The sequence below is a fragment of the Hyperolius riggenbachi genome, chromosome 12 (genome assembly GCF_040937935.1).
Source record: "Hyperolius riggenbachi isolate aHypRig1 chromosome 12, aHypRig1.pri, whole genome shotgun sequence".
Classification (NCBI taxonomy): domain Eukaryota; kingdom Metazoa; phylum Chordata; class Amphibia; order Anura; family Hyperoliidae; genus Hyperolius; species Hyperolius riggenbachi.
This window is the reverse complement of record NC_090657.1, coordinates 17,080,798-17,102,765: the sequence shown is the minus strand read 5'-3', so window position 1 is coordinate 17,102,765 and position 21,968 is coordinate 17,080,798. Positions and strand designations below refer to the sequence as shown.

At 47.1% G+C, this 21,968-nt stretch overlaps 1 protein-coding gene and 1 non-coding gene across 3 annotated transcripts in view; both read right to left on the bottom strand.

Annotated features, from left to right (window-relative positions):
* The window catches only part of CEP95 (centrosomal protein 95), an 88,352-nt gene extending 85,837 nt beyond the window's left edge, over positions 1-2,515 (bottom strand). For both annotated transcript variants that reach the window (XM_068262241.1, XM_068262242.1), the window contains exon 1: positions 1,796-2,515. In XM_068262241.1, the coding sequence (XP_068118342.1) occupies positions 1,796-1,814 (19 nt within the window). In that variant the 5' untranslated portion in view covers positions 1,815-2,515. The remainder of the gene's footprint in view (positions 1-1,795) is intronic.
* Positions 2,516-21,350: 18,835 nt separating this feature from the next.
* Positions 21,351-21,765, bottom strand: LOC137542629 (small Cajal body-specific RNA 2). Its single transcript, XR_011025506.1, has one exon. It is a non-coding gene; the product is annotated as a small Cajal body-specific RNA 2 (non-coding RNA).
* Positions 21,766-21,968: the final 203 nt, after the last annotated feature.

Sequence of the window (21,968 nt, the reverse complement as noted above, 5' to 3'; positions counted from 1 at the left end):
GCAGATCGACCTAGATTCTGCAGCATGTCAGATTGAAATCGATCGAAATCTGCCACAAAATCGATTGAGCCGATTATCGATCGCAAATCGATTGACCAGTGTATGGGCACCTTTAGAGACACAGGATCAGCAGAGTAGACAAAGCAACTGGTATTATTTTAAAAGGGAAAATCCATATCCTTCTCAGTTTAGGTTCCATACACAGGAAGTCATACACAGGGCCAAATTAGCCATAGGGCTCCTCCTGTTTCTTGTTTTGCTATAGTTTATCATCATGTGAATGTGTACCAATATTACTCATGTCTCATACCACACATCATCTATGTACCGGTATGTATATTGCTGGATGTCCTGACTGTACAGAGTTTTGAATTTCTCATGTATCTATGCTCCCTACTATTTGTTTTGTACAGCAATACGGAACATGTTGGAGTTCGATAAATAAAGCAAAAATTAAAACAATAATAATAGATTACATCACTTATATTTGCTTGAACTGTTGGCTTAACCAATGAGAACCACTGCTGCCGCTGAAAGAGCATCTCTTATTTTTGTAATGGCATCACCCTGGAGTCATGTACCCCACATGAATATATTCCCTGTGACTGGTCCCAGCCATGAGAAGGATTCACATCACCCCCCGAAACCTGGGTTGTGTCCATTTCCTGACTCATGGCTGTGAGGTGCTAATAAAAATGGGAAGTAAAAGCATGTTGACATCTCAGGGAGGAAGTGCCAGCTGTGGCAGGGAGAGAGTTAACACTCAGGTCTCCCGCATCTCACAGCAACAATACCGCCACAACAAGAGCAAATACACACAGACATGTGACTAATGGAGTCTACCCAGCTGTCTGCAACCTAGACAGCAATGCAGCCATACTGCGGTCCCACCAGGACCCTATGCATGAAGTCTCCACATTTTCCTTTTAAGACTCATGGGCATAGAATTTCTTCTGTAATCAAAAACACAGTGGAGTGTTGTACAGCTGTGGTGGGGACATTAGCGTGTAAGCTGACTGGTGCACACTGGTGGGAAACGGGGAATAGACCAGTAATCTCTGTACAGCAATGTGGAATAGGTCTCAATTATTATAGGATAATTATAGTGCAAAACTATGGGGAGAAGATTTTAGTGTAATATTGTCTAATGCGGGGACTGATAGGAATCGATCAGAGCCGTAAAACTCCATAAAAATATAATACCAGGAACGTGCGACTGTGGGGAGAACGTTATACTATGGTGCAGACTGGTGTGGATGGGCAACTGTTGTCTGTACAGCACTGTGGAGCATGTAAGTGTTATACTAAATAATAATAGTGTGTGCCTATGTTGAGGACATTAGACAAGACAAGACAAATAACATTTATATCGCGCTTTTCTCCTGGCGGAATCAAAGCGCCAGAGCTGCAGTCCCTAGGGCGCGCTCTATAGGCAGTAGCAGTGTTAGGGAAACTTGCCTAAGGTCTCCTACTGGCTTACTGAACAGGCAGAGCCGAGATTCGAACCCAGGTCTCCTGTGTCAGAACCCTTAACCATTACACCATCCAGCCACCTGTCAGAAGCTGATAGGAATTGACCAGTGATCTCTATGCAGAACTGTAGGCCAGAGCTACATAAATAAATAATGATTATAATAGTGGTGGGGACAGAGTGTAAGCTCCTCTGGTGGGGAAAGTGATGTGAATTGATCAGTGATCTCTGGATTGTGGAATATGACAGAGCTATACAAATGAAAACCAGACTTCCTCCTTGGCTGGAGGTATCAGGGAAGAATTAGGGCATAGTTAGACTTACCAGAATCCTGTGTGCCCATAGTGCCACAAGTAGTCAGTTATCCTTGGTGAAGTCAGACTGACAGAGCCACTGAGTCAGTCAGAAGGTAATGGCAGCTTCTGGGTACCACAGGCAAAGGGTTCCAGGCTCCAGATAGATGCCACAAGCACAGGGGTAGTGTTTGGCTCTGGGTGTCCCCTGCTGTTGAGGTACAGGTCCACTTCAGTATCTGTAGTTCCTCTTCATGAACTCCCAGTACAGGGCTGTCCCAATCTATCTGCTCCTGTGGAACTACCAACACTTCCAGTTTCTATGCCCTCCTGGCAGAAGTTGACAAGTATCCTCTATCTGCCCCCTGGTAGTGGCAGGTGCTCTTGGCCACTGCCACCAGCACAGCACTGAGCAGAGAAGTCCCCCCCCAGGTATAGGGCAGAATAGAGCCCCCTCTATGCGCCCCCCCCAAGTCACTCTACACTGTCGCCAGGTAGCTGAGGGGACATTTAAACGGCAGCGCTCTGTGATTGGCTCGCTCCGAAGCGACAGTTACTTCCGGATATGACGTCACTGTCCGCAGTGGAATATCGCGTGTTTCGGTGCGCCGTTCCTCAGCCTGCAGTTCGCTCACCCGTGCGTATCTTCCCCGTTGTCACCGGCGGAAAATAAAAGTGAATCGGGGAAAACCGTTTTCTTCAGCACCGAGACATTGTGTTCCTCCGCCAGAATGTAGTCCCGGTGTGACGTCAATCAAAGTGGGCAGGAGGAGGAGCCGGAACTGCTGCGGTGATGTAATGGGGCAGGGCTAACCTGTAACCATGGAGACACCTGTGTTCCACCCCTCCACACAGAGCTGAGGGGATGGGGGAGGGGTTCTTTCTAAACAAACAGAGAGTCCTCTGCAGGCCTTGCAGGTTCTTCACACTACAGTACAGTAGTACTAAAGATGGTGAAGACAATTCAGCCTAGGCTGGGAACACATGAAGCAGAAACACTAGCGTTGTGGAAAACGAGTCAATGGGCCACATCAAAAAACGCGTATAAAAAAAACAAAACACATGCCTTTTTAAAAACACTGGTTTTGTTTTATATTTTTCAGAACCGCATAAAAAAAAAAACCGCACATAATTAAAGTCAACGGTGACACAATGTAATGTGTTTTTCATGTGTTTTTAACCTCTTGAGGACCGCGGTGTTAAACCCCCCTAGTGACCGGGGCCATTTTTTGTTAATTAGCTTAATAGGGCCACTGCAGCTTTAAAGGGGAACTGAAGTAAGAGGTATACGGGGGCTGCCATATTTATTTCCTTTTAATCAATACCAGTTGCCTGGCAGCCCTGCTGATCCTCTGCCTCTAACACCATTAGCCATAGCCCCTGAACAAGCATGCAGCAGATCAGGTGTTTCAGACTTTAAAGTCAGATCGGACAAGACTAGCTGCATACTTGTTTCTGGTGTTATTCAGATACTACTGCAGAGAAATAGACCAGCAGGGCTGCCAGGCAACTGGTATTGATTAAAAGGAATTAAATATGGCAGCCTCCATATACCTCTTACTTCAGTTCCCCTTTAAAGGGAACCTTAACTGAACGGGGGCAGGGGCGTAGCAATAGGGGGTGCAGAGGTAGCGACCGCATCGGGGCCCTTGGGCCAGAGGGGCCCCGTAGGGCCCTCCCTGAACTTCAGCATTAGCTCTCTATTGGTCCTGCACCCATAATAATAACTTCTATAGATATATTGAATAGTGGTAATCATTAACAAACTGTTCCCCATCCCCTTCTTGCACCTCTGACACTGTAGTTGTCATTGGCAGGTTTTTCCGCGCCATATCCATTGTTATGTATAGAGTGCTTGGGGGGCCCCATGTAAAACTTGCATCGGGGCCCACAGCTCCTAAGCTACGCCACTGAACGGGGGTAAAGAGTTTCACTTACCTGGGGCTATTACCAGCCCCCTGCAGCAGTCCTGTGCCCTTGGCACCGCTCTGGAATCCTCTGGTCCCCCGCTGTCACTTAGTTTAGTTTTTGACGACTCACCAGTCGCCATGCATATTATTGGACGCATTCACCAATGTAATTAGCGCTATTGCGGACCGCAACGCAATAGCGCTAATTGCATTGGTGAATCGGCCGGCGACTGGTGAGTCGTCAAAAACGAAACTAAGTGACGGCGGGGGACCAGAGGATTCCAGAGCGGCGCCAAGGGCACAGGACTGCTGTAGGGGGCTGGTAATAGCCCCAGGTAAGTGAAACTCTTTACCACCCCGTTCAGTTAAGGTTCCCTTTAAGGCCAAGCTGCAGAGCCGCACAACACAGCACACAAGCGATCCCCCTTTTCCCCCCACCAACAGAGCTTCCTGTTGGTGGGGTCTGATCATCCCCTCCAGTGTTTATCTTATTATTTTTTTTAAATAAAAATGTTTATTTTTTTCTTTTTGAATACCCCACCCACCCTCCCCCCGCTGGCCAATCATTGTGATCGGCTGTCATAGGCTTCAGCCTATGACAGCGGAACACCGCCAACACTCTGGAGGGGACAGCCGTGTCACATGGCTGCCCCCAGTACAGTGCTGCCTTAGATCGCAGCGGCGGTTTTGCCATCTAACAGTCTGAGCGGCGATCGCCGGATGGAGACTGAAGGTAGGGCTCCGCACCCCGAGCAGGAGATGCGTGCAGTGTGCGTGCGATCTCCTGCTAGCCCCATAGAAGAATGTGGGCGTGGAGCGCTCCTGGGACTGCCGCACTGCTCACACCAATTGCCATGGAGCAGTCAGCACGTAGTTAAAACAAAAAAAAATATGATGCATTTCCGCTTCCTGTTGTCTTCCTAGTGATTTGCATAACACGCAATAGAAAACCGCATGTGTGGAAAAGCTGCAAACACATGGAAACCGCAATGCAAACGCATATGCATAAAAACACCACGTTTCCCGCACTGCTAAGTGTGCATCCAGTCTGAGGCAGATCAGAATTGTGCCAGTAAATTGCACAAACTGTGCCTTTGTAGCAGCAACAGTCTCTCTCTGGGAACCAACTTCCTCTGTGTAAATATTTGTATTTTTCTCTTGTAAAATGCTTTAAAAATAGTCTGTAAACTATATTATCATCCAAAGTGTACACGAGCTGTACATTATTGGTGTATTAACTTACCTGGCGCTTCCTCCAGTCCCATGAGGTGTATGTGCTACCTCATCATCCTCTCCAGATGCTCCGTTCTCTCGTTAGCCCTCCGGTAATCTGGCCAGTCATGCCCTTCTGCGCATGCGTGGCCCCCATCACACACCCGAGCATGCGCAGGAGAGCATGGCCCGCTAGATTACAGTCAACGAGAACAGAGCAGGCAGGGAGGACGGTGAGGAAGCCCATGCACCTTCATGAGGCTAGAGCAGGCATGAGCAAACTTGGCCCTCCAGCTGTTAAGGAACTACAAATCCCACAATGCATTGCCACTGTCAGACTCCTGCAATGCATTGTGGGACTTGTAGTTCCTCAACAGCTGGAGGGCCAAGTTTGCCCAAGCCTGGGCTAGAGGAAGCCCCAGGTAAGTATTAATACACCAATCTCAGGTTTCCTTACTTTGCTTTACTTTCTTACTAAATAAAACTAATGATGGCAGAAAGGACCAGTGTGTTTTGAATGATAAAACTGAATCTTTTGCTTCTGAATTCTTAGTGATATGGTAACTTAGGGCCCTTTTACATTGCGTTGGTAAGCATTAGTGTGCGTTATTACATGTTGGGATGCGTTTTTCCATAGCAGTGCATTGCGAAAAAGACTTCCGTTAAATTACATATAGGGCTCAATTTTCTAAAGCGTGATAACTTATCACAGACAGCAGTTATCACGCAAGCTGCCACACGCAAAGGTTAGCGCAAACAGCACTACTTCACGTGATAAGCGAAGGTTTGCACGCGATCACGCGTCTTCTCCATGCTGCACAGTAATTAGTCTGATGAAGCAATCCACTTGAGTAAGTGCGAAACAGCTGTCAACCTCCCTACATGCTTTACCCTCTCTCCTATGCTGCTGTGGTTTGTACAATGGATTGATTTTTAATGGCATTCAATAAATCGGTGTTTTCATTGGAAGTACCCAGCTGCTTTTTCTCTTTCAAGTTGATGCTGATGGGCTTTGAGCACCTCATTGATGCTGCATTAGCTAGTCCTGTGCACCACTTGAATTTCAGCATGTCTTCTCCATGCTGCACAGCTCAGCGTCACCTCTCTGACTCAAGTGGCACAGTAATAAGAGGCGCCACTAGAGGACATCAGAGAGTAGGCGCTGGACTTTGCAATGGGGAGAACACATGCTGAAGCTCCCAGGTGAGTTATACCTGCGCTTCTTCTCTGCATATCACCGTGCGAAGGGGGGCACTCAGGGAAGAAAGGCCGCCCTCGGCGCTCAGAGGCTGGTGCCTTTTTAGCCTCCCCCTCGGGCCAACCCTGGGGCAGGATGAACAACAAAGTAGAATACAGGTATACAGGGCAAGGTGAACACCGCTCTACTCCACCACTCTTTACTGCAGTACTCGACCTGGGCAGCAAATCCAATGTACTAGGAAGAAGAGGAGAGGTCCGCACTTGTCAGTAAAACATAAATCCTTTATTATGGACGTATCCAAGAACAACCATGGCAAGCGTACAGAGCTGACATGTTTCGGACTATCAGTCCTTACTCATAGAAGAATACACATGGAAGGAGGGCCCTGCCAAAGGCTTACAATCTAAAGGGAGGGTGTGGCGACAGAAAAGGAGGAGGCTGTAACCAGAGTTTTTTATTTGTGGTCACAAAGGCTTCTGTAGAAATAACTGCTTATGCAGGAGCTGTAGACAAGCCCTTGTTGACAGTTTTTGCAGAAGACGATGGGAGAAGCTGGTAGATCCAGAGACTTCCCACTACTGAGGTGAGAATCCCTTAAGCTGGCCACTAACGGTCCAATTTCTAGCAAAAAATCGTTCGAGCGATCAGAAATTCTGATCGGATTGGTTGTAAATAATCTCCATTGGTGGACACAATCGATTATGAACGAGTGAAAAAAATGTCGCCCGAATGAATTTTCGTCGAACGAAAATTTGGATTTTCTTGGTGGTCGTGATAGATAGAAAGCAATGATTGGTTAGTTGATGGTGTAGTGAACGATTTTTCATCCGATCAGAATTTCTGATCGCTCTAACGATTTTTCGCTAGAAATTGGACTGTTAGTGGCCAGCTTTAGGCACACTTTCTCCCGTAAGGTACACTTTAACCTGCTGAGCGGTCTGGACGAGCTCAGCTCGTCCAGTACCGCCGGAGGGTGCCGCTCAGGCCCTGCTGGGCCGATTTGGCTCAAATAAAAAGCAGCACACGCAGCCGGCACTTTGCCAGCCGCGTGTGCTGCCTGATCGCCGCCGCTCTGCGGCGATCCGCCGCGAGCAGCGGCAAAAGAGGGTCCCCCCAGCCGCCTGAGCCCAGCGTAGCCGGAACAAAAAGTTCCGGCCAGCGCTAAAGGCTGGATCAGAGGCGGCTGACGTCCATGACGTCACTCCGCTCGTCGCCATGGCGACGAGGTAAGCGAAACCCGGAAGGCCGCTCATTGCGGCCTTCCGTGTTACTTCTGGCCGCCGGGGGCGATCAGAAGAATGCCTCCGGAGCGCCCTCTAGTGGGCTTTCATGCAGCCAACTTTCAGTTGGCTGCATGAAAGAGTTTTTTTTTTTATAAAAAAAAAAAACCCTCCCGCAGCCTCCCTGGCGATCTTAATAGAACGCCAGGGTGGTTAATGGACAACTGTAATCTAGTAAAACAAAACCAGTTACCTAAGAAGGGAACTCGCATGAACGGGCAGGAAGCCACGGCTGTGGAGTCGCTACAAAAATCATCCGACGACTCAGTTTTTGAAACCTCCGACTCCAGATACCCAAAATTGGGTACTGTTACTCCTTGCCTCCACAGCCTGTGCAAAGCTATGGAGTGGGTACAAAAAACATCTGACTCCAGGTACCCAAAAACTGCTCAACTCCACAGCCCTGCAGGAAGCAGACACTGGGACTCTTGGATGGGACCAGAGATACATTTATGCAGGGCCGGCACTCCTACAGATGCAAACTGAGCAATTGCCCACAGCCCCAGCTAATAGGCCCTCTATGTCTTCCCTCCCAATTGGTATTGCTCCCCTGCCTCTAATACTGCAAAGTGGCCCTGGAGAAGCAACATCTATTGAGATGAAACCTGGGGGAACCATTAATGTGCTCTGGTGTATAACAGAACGCTATTGGGTGGTGGGATAAAGCAGACACAAAATGAACCTATTTTTTTTTTTTTTAAACGTGTTTTACTGAACATTTCCAACATATTTTAACAAAGACACCTGCATAGTGTGTCACATGCCCATCTCTCAGGCGACACCTCTAAGCATTTGCTCTACAATACGAGTGTACAAAAAAAAAAAAACAAAGTACAGTAGTTAAGTTGCTGCATATGATACACAAGATTTTCACCCTACCTCATACCACCCCCCCACCTTTCCCTTCCCCCCCCCCCAAAAAAAAAACCCCACCCTTGGACCCTCCACTCAACCAATAAGAGATTAGCATTAAACAAACACTATCCTGGCATAGATTCATTCAACAAAGTTACCGAGTGCAGAAAAACTATTACATATTTTTGGCATTAGACCAGATGTATCACTTCAGCGCCAATCTCAAATTTCCTCCACCAGCAATGCACCACAAAACACAGTGCGCTTACCAGACTGTGTCAGGCCTAAATTACAGGGTCTGAAACAAGGCATCATGCGACCAGCGGCCGGTGTCTTCCCTGCTGGTCCTCTGATTCAACGCTGTGATGTCCACACTCACTTGGATAATCCTACCCCCAATGGTAGCATGCATGAAAAATATAAAAACTCATCTAAGCGTATCTGTCTTAATGTATTTCCAAAAGATTCCCAGTAAAAGATCACTCACGTAAGGGCCCTTGTGACAGGGACCCAACGCAGTATGCAGCATATAAAAGTCACAGGACGCCGGCCAGCCAAATGTCCGCCTCACCCTGGGTCATCGTCAGATGTGTGTACGAGCCTTAAAGAGAACCCGAGGTGTGTTTAAAGAATGTTATCTGCATACAGAGGCTGGATCTGCCTATACAGCCCAGCCTCTGTTGCTATCCCAAACCCACCTAAGGTCCCCCTGCACTCTGCAATCCCTCATAAATCACAGCCGTGCTGTGAGGCTGTGTTTACATCTGTAGTGTCAGTCTCAGCTGCTCCCCCGCCTCCTGCATTACTCCGGTCCCTGCCCCCGTCCCTTCCCTCCAATCAGCAGGGAGGGAAGGGATGCAGGCGGGGACCGGAGTTCTGCAGGAGGCAGGGAGAGCAGCAGACTGACACTATAGAGATAAACACAGCCAGCTCTGACAAGCTGTTTGTCAGCAGCGTGGCTGTGATTTATGAGGGATTGCAGAGTGTAGGGGGACCTTAGGGGGGTTTGGGATAGCAACAGAGGCTGGGCTGTATAGGCAGATCCAGCCTCTGTATGCAGATAATATTCTTCAAACCCACCTCGGGTTCTCTTTAAGATTCATCAGTTAACAGTGGGTGATGTACAATATGCTATAGAAAATTGATCAGACGACAAAATATAAGGTAGCCATACATCTAGTGACACATGGGCAGATTCCACCAAGAGCAAATCTCTTATCGAATCTGATGAGAGATCTGTCAGCTGCCCATATACACCGCAGGCCAATTCCTGATCGATTTCATGCTGATATCAATCCGGAATCGGGCCTGTGCGCCGCATCTGTTCGCCCTGACACTGTGCCCCTCTAAGGTTAATGTCCCAACCCGTGCCCCATGTATACATTACCTGTATTCGGCCTGCGCTTGTCCCCCCGCTGGCTTCCTACTCCGCATACACGTGCGCCCCACGTGGTTTCCTAGTAAGGACACGCGTGAGACGTCACACACACACACGACCTTACTAGGAAACCACGTGGTGTGTATGAAGAGGAGAATGCACCCGGAGCAGCGGAGGGACAAGCGCAGGCCGCAGACCGGTAACGTCTACTTTACACGGGGGACATTTACATTAGCGGGCACAGCGTCTGGGGATTAGTAGATCTGGAAATTGCACGCTGTTCCCACCATGCACCCGATCAAGCAAGTCAGCACAACATTTTGCAGAATGCGCAATTGAGAATGTGACCAATTTTGGTTGCACTTGGCGGCACCGATTTTCAACCAATTTGATTATAACCACCAAGTCACCTGGTGTATGGCCCCTCCCTCCAGATTGTAAGCCTTTGGCAGGGCCCTCTCCCCTTGTGTATCATACATAACTGTGTGCACTTTACCCAGAATTTGGAACTGGTTATTTTTACCACTACCACTCCAGTGTATGATCTGGCATGGTACTATCTGCATTGTGTTGTGTATCTTATTACTATTACCTGTATTGTATCTATTGCCTATTACCTGTATTGTTCTGTTACCCCTGTTACTGCCTGTAATCCTATTTATTGTACAGCGCTGCGTAATGTGTTGGCGCTATATAAATCTAATAAATAATAATGGCCAACTTTAAGCCCAAGCAACCAACCTGCCTTACATAAAAAAAGTTTACAAAAAACCCCCAGTCAAATACTCCAGCATGGAAATGGGTGGCAGGAAGGGGGATTGTATGGTAAACAGGGGTGTGGGCCTACAATCAGATACTACCACACAGGAGGACACCACATGAGGCTCAGTATTGCAACAGTAGATATAGTGCACATTTTACATGTAAATAGTATAAACTGCTACACAATACAGCTAATCTGCCATAAGAATAGCAGGAGACAAAGGTTTATTTTGAGGTTAATTTACATTAAAAAAAAATCATTTGTTTAAACACAAAATGCTGAACTCCCCTAAACATCCATTTTTAACCTTTCTTTAAACAGTTTAAACTTTTTTTATTTAATGCAAAACTGTTAAACTCCACTAGAACTGCAGTAATGGTTGTCAAACATTCCGTCCTGATAGCTCCCTTGGTTAATGGTAGCCATACGTCTAGCAATGATGGGCAGGTTCGACCAGGAGACAAATCGCTCTCTAATCAAATCTGATTAGGGAGATCTGTTGGCTGCCAATACACTGCAGGCAGTTTCCCCGATCAATTTCATGCTGTAACTGATCCAGAATCTGCCTTGTGACAGCATCTGCCAGCCTCACTGGCCCAATGCTGCCCCCCCCCCTCCCCCCCCCAGTGCAGTCTATATTACCTGTCCATGCCTGCCACTGGCCCCAGGGTTTGTCCATACACGCCCCACGTGGTTGCCATAGTAAAGTGGGCCTGTGTGCGTCATCACATGCCCACGTGTTCACCAGCAACCGCGTCATGCACATATATGGACAGAGCCAGCGGCAGACATGGAGAGGTAGAGTATACTGCACACTGGCGGTGTGACATTGGACATTGAGGACAGTGCTGGGGGTTTCTTTGCTTATCCAGATATCGTTTGCCGTTACTGCCCAAAACTGGTCACATCGTTGACTGGGCAGGAACTTGGCAGCACTGATTTTCATCCAATGCTATAATTATTGAATCAGATGGTCGACCGGCCACCAAGTCTATAGATGTATGGGGCACCTTAAAGGAAACCAGAGCTGATAAAATATACCTGGGGCTTCCTCCAGCCCCATGCGCACGGATCACTCCCACCCTGCCGTCCTCTTCAGTACCGGGTCCCGTAACTTCAGCCAGTCGAGGCCACTCTGCGCCCCCTACATATGATACATAGAAGGTGCACTTTTGCGCAGACTGGCCAAAGTTACGGGACCCGGTACCGAAGAGGACCGTGGGGTGGGAGCAATCCGTGTGCGCATGGGGCTGAAGGAAGCCCCAGGTATGTATAAAACGTTTAGATTTTATCAGCTCTGGTACACACCACACACTTTTACCTTCAAGCAACTACTACTAAAGCAAATTATCAAATGAATATTCAGATCTGACACTGATCGGATATAGACAAAGCTAGCATACACACATTTCAATTTTTCGACTTCTGATCAGATATCTGATCATTATTCCGATTCAATAACTGTCAAAATGTAATCTGCTGGACATACACAGAACGATAGTCAGTATTTTGATCGATATTTTCCGATCTTCTTACAATCGATTTTGTGCTTGGAATCCTTTGCTGGTAATCAGTTGGCTGTATTTTTATCCGATCATTTGCTCGATGGAAAATGAAGTGAAAATTGCATGGGGTGTACAAACCTTTACAGCCCATTACTACTTGTGCAGTATATGCGTTTCCCGCATCAGAGTCACATGGGAAACTGCCTATTCCAGCAATAGCATGCCATTGGAATCGCATGCCTGAGCGATTCTGGACAGCATGCAGCAGTTTTTCCTTTTCATGCATTTGAATCCTTATAGCAGAGCATGGCACAGCTAAAGGGACTCGGATGTGTGCTCACATCTCTGCAAGAGGTGGTACGCGTCCCGCAAAACTCACCCCCCCTCAGTGTAAACCGTCCCTACGGCTCCTCATACTCCGTCCCTTGCAACAGATGATGTGATCGCCTTGCGTCACAATTATATTTCTATGGACGTTCACATCAGCGGTGCAGGGGGTTCCATCGGTATAATGCACAGCACAATTACCAGACATTGGCTATCATTCATAAAGCATTTCCGCATGCGGAAATGCTTAAACCAGCTGACTTTACCGAACACTTAGCAAGTTCAGCATTCATAAAGGCTCTTTCCGCATGAAAAGCTGACACTACCGAGCAGAGCGATAAATCACCGCCTTGTGCGGTGATTATCGTAACAAATGTAACAAAATGTTAATTCATAAAGAATACCGCCAGCGGTGTGAGGTCGGGAAGTACCGCTCCCTCTGATGTGGCGATACCAATGTAAGTGAATGGAGACACACAGACCTCCCAGGCAGCTGCAGTAGAGCAGAACACGGAGAAATGTATCAACTCGGCTGCTTCCTGTGTCTCCGCAAATCTACCGCCTGCCTACCGCCAGCCTAGTTCGGGAAATCTCCGCACTGCTATCGCAGCTGGATACATTTTTATGAATGAGCAGCCAGAAGTCTAAAATACCGCCAGCGGTGTTTTCCTGCATAGATTTACTTTACCGACCACAGTTTTATGAATGATAGCCAATGTGTACTTACAGTGAAGCATACTTTCAATGTACTGTATGTGTCACACTGTACTGCAAACATGCAATGTGACTTTACAACACTGTTGTGATCCTATTCCAATGCCTATAGTGTGGAAGTATCCTGAACAAACAAGGTACTCAGCTATCTGGCAAACAGCATGTTCTGCCCTAAAAACAAAGGAAGGGGAGGGAAGGTGATCAGGAGAAAGTTGAGGAGGGGGTGAAACAATAGCTATTGAGCATGGCTGCTAATCTGCAGATCTGAGGTGGGGGTAGGAGGGAAACCCATACACACTTTGTAAAATCCCTGAACCAACTATGACCAAAGCAGCAAGCATGCACAAGCCTCAAGTCTGGTTATTCTGTAAACAAGGGGGAGGAGTTAACCCTTTCTGTGTCAGATTATGACCAACATTCACACTTTCCAGTATAGCCCCAATGCTGGACATAGTCCAACAGTAAAAATGGCTGCTGCTAGGTGGTGGTGTTGGGCGGATAAAGGCACAGAGTCAGCCTCTTCACCAGATCAAAGCGTTGGACTAAAGGTGGCCACTAACAGTCCAATTTTAGCGAAGAAATCGTTCCATCGATAATTGTTTCGATTGGCAGAAACACTTTGGTGTAACCAATCAGCTGAGAATTATTCTATAAATGATCGTTCCATGGCAATTTTGTCGAACAGAAAAATATTTTTTGTAATCAGTTGTTATGGAAGTACAGATTGGTTAGTTGCATCAGTATCACATTTTCGATTGCATCTGTTCACTTAAACGATTCCTCACTAAAAATTGGAAAGTTCTTGGCCAGCTTAGGAGTGCATACACAACCAATTTTACTACTATGTAGTAGGAGGGCCTACAGATTATTTAGTATTTATACAGTGCCAACATCTTACACAGCGCTGTACAGTATATTTTGTCTTGTCACTAACTGTCCCTCAAAGGAGCTCACAATCTAATCCCTACCATTGCCATGTCTATGTATGCATCATGTAGGGTAGTCTAGGGCCAATTTAGAGGGGAGCCAATTAACTTATCTGTATGTTTTTATGATGTGGGAGGAAACCCACCCAGAGCCAGGGAGAACATACAAACTCCTTGCAGATAGTGCCCTGGCTGGGATTCAAACTGTGGACCCAGAGCTGCACGGCGAGAGCGCTAACCACTACGCCGCTGTGCTACCCATACAGATTTTGAATCCTATGAACAAATCTTGTAGGTAAGCTTTTATACTACATATAAGTAGTAAAACTCCCTACAGCCCTACGTGTGCACTCTCAGCCACAACCACCACATTGGCTATCATTCATAAAACAGTGAGGTAAAAAAAAAAATCTGTGCAGGAAAATACCGCATTCGGTAGTTTAGACTTCTGTGTGCTCATTCATAAAAATGTTTACAGTTGCGATAGCACTGCGGTATTTTCCCGAACTAGGCTGGCTCTAGGCAGGTGGTAGGCTTGCGGAAACACTAGAAGCTGCCGAGTTGATACATTTTCTCCTCCAGAGACAGCGTTACTACAGAAGAGGCAGCCCCAGCATCCCTTTACATGTGCATTTTTTTTAAATCGACCTCTGTTTGCCCTGAATCTGCACTGAATCTGTCTATTAGTCTTTCTAAACAATCTATTTAATTTGCCACAGCTTAGAAGAACTTCAAAAACATTTTACACATGCAGGCTTTCTGATGTGAAATATATCTGAAAACAGGTACCCAAGGGGTTAAAAACACAGCCTGGGTATTCCGGAATGCCTTTTTTTTGCTCTGCTCTCACTGCTGCTGCCTGGGAGGTCTGTCTCATTAGCTTAGCTGTTCTCCCCATGCTTATCAGCTCTGCCAAGGAAGAGATATTCTCTGTGCTGACACCGCTTGCTCTAATCTTTATGAATTGACATGTGTTAACATAACTGCACAAGGCAGTCATTTATCGCACTGCTCGGGTATGTCAGCTTTTCATGCGGTAACAGCTTTTATGAATGGACATTTTGCTAAGTGCTCGGTAAATTTAGCTGTTTTCAGCTTTTCCTCATGCGGGAATGCTTTATGAATGATAGCCATAATATAAATATGTGGGCGCATTTGGGCTGCCTAAGCATGGCATCAATCAGTCTGCGGTCAACATTTCATACTTTGATCCCCTTCGATACCACACTGTGCCACATAATTAAATTGGGGCGCCTGCAATGGGGCAGAACTACAGTGCACGAGATGTGCAGGCCCCGCCCCTGCTGATCTCCAGACACGCACACTGAATTGCCTATAAGTTTATCAACCTGTTATGTTCTATGGCAGTGTTTCTGAAACCTGTCCTCATGACTCGCCAACGATGAATATTGTGCAGGCATCCTCACCTATGCCCAGGTGGGGCGATTAGTGTCTCAGCTAGGTGGATTTCATGTAGCTGAGACACTAATTACCCCACCTGTGCATAGGTGAGACTGCCTGCAAAACATACACCGTTGGAGTCATGAGGACAGGTTTGAGAAACACTGGTCTATGGAGTTGGGTGGGTTAAGGCAACCTATACTGATGTTTAATTTTACCACGAATGACTAACAAATATTCGTTCTCTTCTAAGGACAGTGCAGGTCGCTCAGTAGGGACCCAAGCAGTATGTCCTGTGCACTGATCTCTGTTCTGATGATCCGTTGAAACTTGGAGGCAGATTGCGTTTCCAGGCAAACTGGCCTGTAGGATTCTATGGGAAACTCCTGGACGTAACAGGCAGGCTCTTAAAGAGAATCTGTATTGTTAAAATCGCACAAAAGTAAACATACCAGTGCGTTAGGGGACATCTATTACCCTCTGTCACAATTTCGCCGCTCCTCGCCGCATTAAAAGTGGTTAAAAACAGTTTTAAAAAGTTTGTTTATAAACAAACAAAATGGCCACCAAAACAGGAAGTAGGTTGATGTAAAGCATGTCCACACATAGAAAATACATCCATACACAAGCAGGCTGTATACACCCTTCCTTTTGAATCTCAAGAGATCATTTGTGTGTTTCTTTCCCCCTGCAGCTATCTTCCACTGAAGTGTCAGGCTGTTTTTTCCTGCAGAGTGCAGACAGCTGTGCCTGTATGTAATTCCTCAGTATGTGAAAGCCCAGCCAGCTCAGAGGAGGATTTATCCAGCTTGTAAAAGATAATAGAGCAGAGAGAAGCTGCACTAAACTAAATAACACACAGCAGTGTGCAGAGAGGGGCCTGGAGGGGGGAGATGCATCACAGAACCACAACACTGAAGAACTTGGCAGCCGTCCAGACACAGGCTGACAAGTCTGACAAAAGAGAGATAAGTTGATTTATTACAGAGATGGTGATAGTAGAACGCGCTGCAGTAAGCCAGAACACATTAGAATAGCTTTTGGAACTTGTAGGATGATAAAAAACAGGATGCAATTTTTGTTACGGAGTCTCTTTAAGGCTGAGGAACAAAAAAGTTAGATACTAATGCTACGTACACACATGAGACAACAATCGTTCGTTAAGAACGACGAACTTTTAATTGATGAAAGAACGACCTAAGTAAAGTTAGTTTTAAAAGGTGTGTAACGATCTGATCGTTAGAACGAATGTTACATCACGTAAAGCAACTATTGCGCCTGTGCATAAAAAAGAGAAGTTTCAGGGAGAAATAGTGAAATGCGCATGTCAAGCCTAGTACGAACGACCGTTTCCAACGATGTACTACTTTTGCAAACGATCGTCGTTGGTTAAAATCCGCAGAGACAGAACTTTCTTTTGTAGCGATTTGGCTCGTTCGTCGTTTGCCTTAATAGTCGGTGGTTCGTTTTTTGTAACGATAGTCGTTGGTAAAGATCGGGGAACGATCGTTACAAACGACTATAATCGCATGTGTGTACGCACCTTTAGCCAAGAGCTAAGCCTCTTGATGCTCCAGAGGCTAACGGCATTTTAAAGAGACTCTGAAGCGACATTAAAAATTGCTTTTTACTTTATAATCAACATGGGCATGTCTGCCTCTGCTAAAACACCACGATCCCGCGGCTAAACGAGGTCTTTACCCCCACCCCCTGCAAAATCCACGACCAACTTGGACTTGGATTTTGCTGCTCATGGAGGCAGAGCTTTCGGCTGTAGCTCTGCCCCCATGTGCGTCTTATCAGCCGGCGGAGCTCTGCCTCTCCCCGCACCTCTCAGTGAAGGTAGGCTGAGAGGGGCGGGGGCGAAGGCGGAGATATGCGCTGATAGATGCGCTGAGAGGCAGGGCTGCGGCCATTAGCCTTGCCTCAACAGTAAGCGATCCCCGGGCACCATGGAGGGGATTTGGGGGGTAAAGACCCCTCCTCGTTAAGCCACGGGATAGCGGCGTTTTAGCAGGGGCAGACATGCCCATGTTGATTATAAAGTAAAAAGCGATTTTTAATGTCGCTGCAGAGTCTCTTTAAAAGTAACGTTTTTAGAGATCTACTACCGCCCCATGCAAGTGAATGGGAGCGTTTAGTAGATTTTACAGGCTTTCATGAAAGCCTATCAGTAGATCCCGGCATCTTGTCTCAAAAGCAACATGCAGCTTCTAGAAGTCGTTTGCTGGTGTTGCGTTTGAATGCCAGCAAAAGCCTGTGAAAGCCAATGAAAGCCCATAAATTACCCAACCTTTCCCTACACCCACTTCCTGCAAAAGCCAGCAAAAGTCCAGAAAATGCAACACTCTCCTAAAAGCCATTAAAATCGTTTAAGAATGCCAGCATTTAAACAGCTAAGCTTTTCATGTTTTTTGAAGGGTAAATAACAGCGTTACAGCGTTTGAACGAGTCTAGCCGGTGTGAAACATCCGTGGCAGCACTTTTTTTTTCCAAATTCACTAATGTTTTCCCCCATGAGGAAGAAGTTTGATAATTTACCAAACAAACCAATTTACTAATCCCTGCTCAGTAAGTGTGACTTACCAGTATGTAGCAGGCAGTGCAATTACTAGGCTAAAATGCACCCAGGGCGAGGGTTTAAAAAATTGCCCCCCCCCCCCCCTGAGCAATGTATGGGTGCCCGCAGTATAGGTTAGCCAGGTCTAGTTGCACTTAGTATAGGTCCCCCCAGTATAGGTAGCCAGTATAGTTGCCCCCGGTATAGGTTAGCCAAGTAGGTGCCTCCAGTATAGGTAGCCAGTATAGTTGCCCCCAGTATAGGTTAGATAGGCAGGCGCCCCCGGTATAAGTTAGATAGGTAGGTGCCCCACTACAGGTTAGCTCGGTGGGTGCCTCTGATATAGGTAGCCAGAATAGTAGCCCCCAGCATAGATTAGATAGGTAGGTGCCCCCAGTATAGGTTATTTAGGTAGGTGCCTGCAATATAGGTAGCCAGTATAGTTGCCACCTGTATAGGCTAGCTAGGTAGGTGCCCCCAATACAGGTTAGATAAGTAAGAACCTCCAGTATAGGTTAAATTAGGTAGCTGCCCCCCAGTATAGGTCAGATTAGGTAGGTGCCCCCCCAGTGTAGGTTAGATTAGGTAGGTGCCCCCCAATATAGGTTAGATAGGTAGCTGCCCCCCCAGTATAGGCTAGATTAGGTAGGTGCCCCCCAGTATAGGTTAGATTAGGTAGCTGCCCCCAGTATAGGTTAGATAGGTAGGTGCCCCCAGTATAGGTTAGATAGGTAGGTGCCCCCAGTACAGGTTAGATAGGTAGGTGCCCCCCAGTATAGGTTAGATCAGGTAGGTGCCCCTCAGTATATGTTAGATTAGGTAGGTGCCCCCAAGTATAGGTTAGATTAGGTAGGTGTCCCCCAGTATAGGTTAGATCAAATAGGTGCCCCCCAGTATAGGTTAGATTAGGTAGGTGCCCCCCAGTATAGGTTAGATTAGGTAGGTGCCCCCCAGTATAGGTTAGATTAGGTAGGTGCCCCCCAGTATAGGCTAGATTAGGTAGGTGTCCCCCAGTATAGGTTAGATAGGCAGCTTCCCCCAGTATAGGTTAGGTAGGTCCACCCCCCAATAAAGCAAGCAGCATGTGTATCAGAGTCTATGCCGAGAGGAGATCAACGGCGAGTGGAAAGCAGGGAGGTGAGTAGTTGTGTACAGAGCTTCCTGCTGCGCTAATTACTCTGCATCTGATGGGGGAGCACAGAGGGCGGCCCAGGGAGAGGGAGGTTTGCCCTCCCCGCGGCTCCCCCCTCCTTTACAGCGCCCCCACAGCCCTAAAAATGGGCATGGTAGCAGGTCAGCTGCCGAGCAGGAAACTGTGTGTAGCGCAACCCTGTTATCCCTTTAGATGTGCTACAGCCACCAGGGGAGCTCTACTGTGCTACAATACAAATAAGGACATTTAAAGGGATGCAGGGATGGCTTTTGAAAATTTCCCCCTTCACCAGAAAACCCTTTGCTTCAAATCAGCGTGAGAAGCAGGGCTGTGTGGCTCTCCCTATTGGCTGCCTGGCTCCCCCCAAAGGCCACACAGAGACAGCATGGGGAGAGAGTTATCAGCTGCTGTGAGCTGGAGAAAATTACTGAACACTTTTGGTCAGTACCCTAGCGATTCGTCCGACACGGGCCACAGATTTCGCACGGGAGGCTGCGAATCCCATAGCCGTGCATGGCATGGCTTCTGGGATTCGCCTGCGATCCCGCACACCCGGAAGTACTGCCGCGTGTGGCAACAAGTGGTAACGGGCCCCAAATCTTTGTGAATTTAATTTTGAGGCAATTAATTCAGTAATTTACCTCACCAGTCGGCAATATTTTCTGTGCAGAGATGGGTTTGATGAATCGGAATGTGGAAAGGTTATCGGTAAAAATCAGATTTTTTTTTTCAGCATTACCGAATGCAGTAATGCTTTGTAATTAGAGCCCTCTATTGTCTAAAAGCAGTGAAATTTTTTCAGACACTTTTAGACAAAAATCACATCTGAAATAATGCATCCATTTTCATTGTGAATTTGAATCTTTTACAGAAATTACCGACGGTTGCGGTAATTTTCCGCATCATTTGCACACTTTTCCCGCACATTTTCCACACAAGGAAAATGTTGTGTAGGTTAACAAGGTCTTATTTTGGTCGCAAATTTCCTACAAGTAGTTTTCCACATCCGCTAAGGCTGCTTTCACAGTGAGACATTACAGGCAGCCTGTAACGCAGCCCACCGCACTGTAATGAAAAATCAATGGGCTGTTCACAGTGCCCACGTTGCGTTACATTGTAACGTAGGACGTCAGTTGAATGTGCTGCATGCTGTGCGTTATGCACGGCTAAGCCGCGTTAGACTGTGCGCACATGCTCAGTAGTGTTGGAGGAGGACATCTTCATGGCTAATATTCACTGCACGGTGTGACGTGCAGGGTTTACTTACTGGAGCGCCGCTCTGTGTGGCGATTGGCTGGCGGGACGTGATGCCGCATGCATCCAAGAGTACGCATCACAGGACGTGTGAAGAGCCGCTTAACGCAGCTCAATGTAACGTCCAGCTACAACCCCACTATGCGTTGCGTTAGGTGCACATTATGCGACCTTAACGTAGCACCTAACGCACCGTCTTAGTGGGAAAGTAGCCTTAACCTCCCTAGCGGTAACCCCGTGCTGGACACAGGGTAACCCGCCGCGGAGAATTCCTCAGGCCCTGCTGGGCCAATTTGCATAATTTTTCCCCCCCAAACACGCAGCTAGTACTTTGCTAGCTGCGTGTTTGGTCCGATCGCCGCCACCCACCCTGATATAGTGCCCCCCCGAATACCCCTTGCGCAGCCTGGCCAATTGCCACCAGGCTGCGCTATGGGGTGGATCGTCACTCCGTTCGTCGACATGGCGACGGGGGAAGCCCTCAAGGAAATCCCGTTCAGAAAGGGATTTCTTTATGGGCAAACGGCACCGATCGGAAGATACAGGGGGACGCCGCAGGGAGGGGGGGAAGCATGTAGCTAGCGCTAGGCTAGCTACATACTAAAAAAAAAAAAAAAAAGTGAAAAAACCCTCCCACAGGAATTATACCGCCAGGGAGGTTAATGAATGTGAATAGAGCCCAACATTGAAAAACACTGCTCTAGACTACATGTAAAGTGAAATATAGCACAAGGTACTTGCAAGTGATAAAATAAGTATAAAATGCACATTATGAATATTTTTGGGGGAGTTTACCTCTAAAATATCTAATTTTTACAAACCTGTTTCTGCACTTCTCCACAAAGGGTAATATAACATTGTGAATGTGGCCATGGTCATACTTTAGTTGGTAATTTACCAAGACTGTCACTACACGTGGAAACTACTTATGAATAGAGGCCAACGCAGGCTTTGTAGCAGCAGTAACAAACATTCGGCTATGCTGTTGCATATCTTTCAGAGCAAAGAAAGAGAAAGCTTTGATTTCAGGTCCTCTTTAAAGAACCTTTGCATAATAGTTGCAACATACCAGCCATATACACCTGCATTGAAGAGTTCCAGACAATAGCACCCCAAGGGAACGTAACCCTCCTTTTGGCTGCAGCTCTTGGATCAGAATCGCCTCTATACTCATAGACTGGTGACCCAGACTAGTATATCTGATCAAATCATCATTTCCAGAGCTGCCACCTGTGCCATTGTCCTCCAAGCTCATGGCCACCACAATGGGGCATCGCTGGAAAGGTCCTATCATGTCACCCCCTGCCACAGGCAGCCAAGACAGAGGGCAATCAAATAAGATCAATGTGTAAAAGATAAAGGATGCTGAGCTAAGCAACCACCAAACACACTGAGCATCCAAAGTCATGGAGGGAAAAGCCTGTGGAGCACACCAATGCAACACTGGTGGAAAACACACAGTGAAGAGCACATTAGATACATAACTATTTATATGTACCATATGTACTAAACCGCTTGTACTCATTTCCCTTCAGGACCTTGCAGCTCACACACAACCGCCAATCTCACCCTCAGCTTCCATTAAGAAAGTAGGCCGCGCTTCCTCGTGCTTATATACTCCCCCCGAAAAGGTTGCTCCTCCTATATGACCGCGTGACACGTCTCCCTCCGCCATGTTAGTTGTGGGCACTAAGCCTGTCCTACCACCCCCCTTATTCTTCTTCCCCGAAACGTTATTACGGCTCCCCGGTTCTCCCTCAGTCCC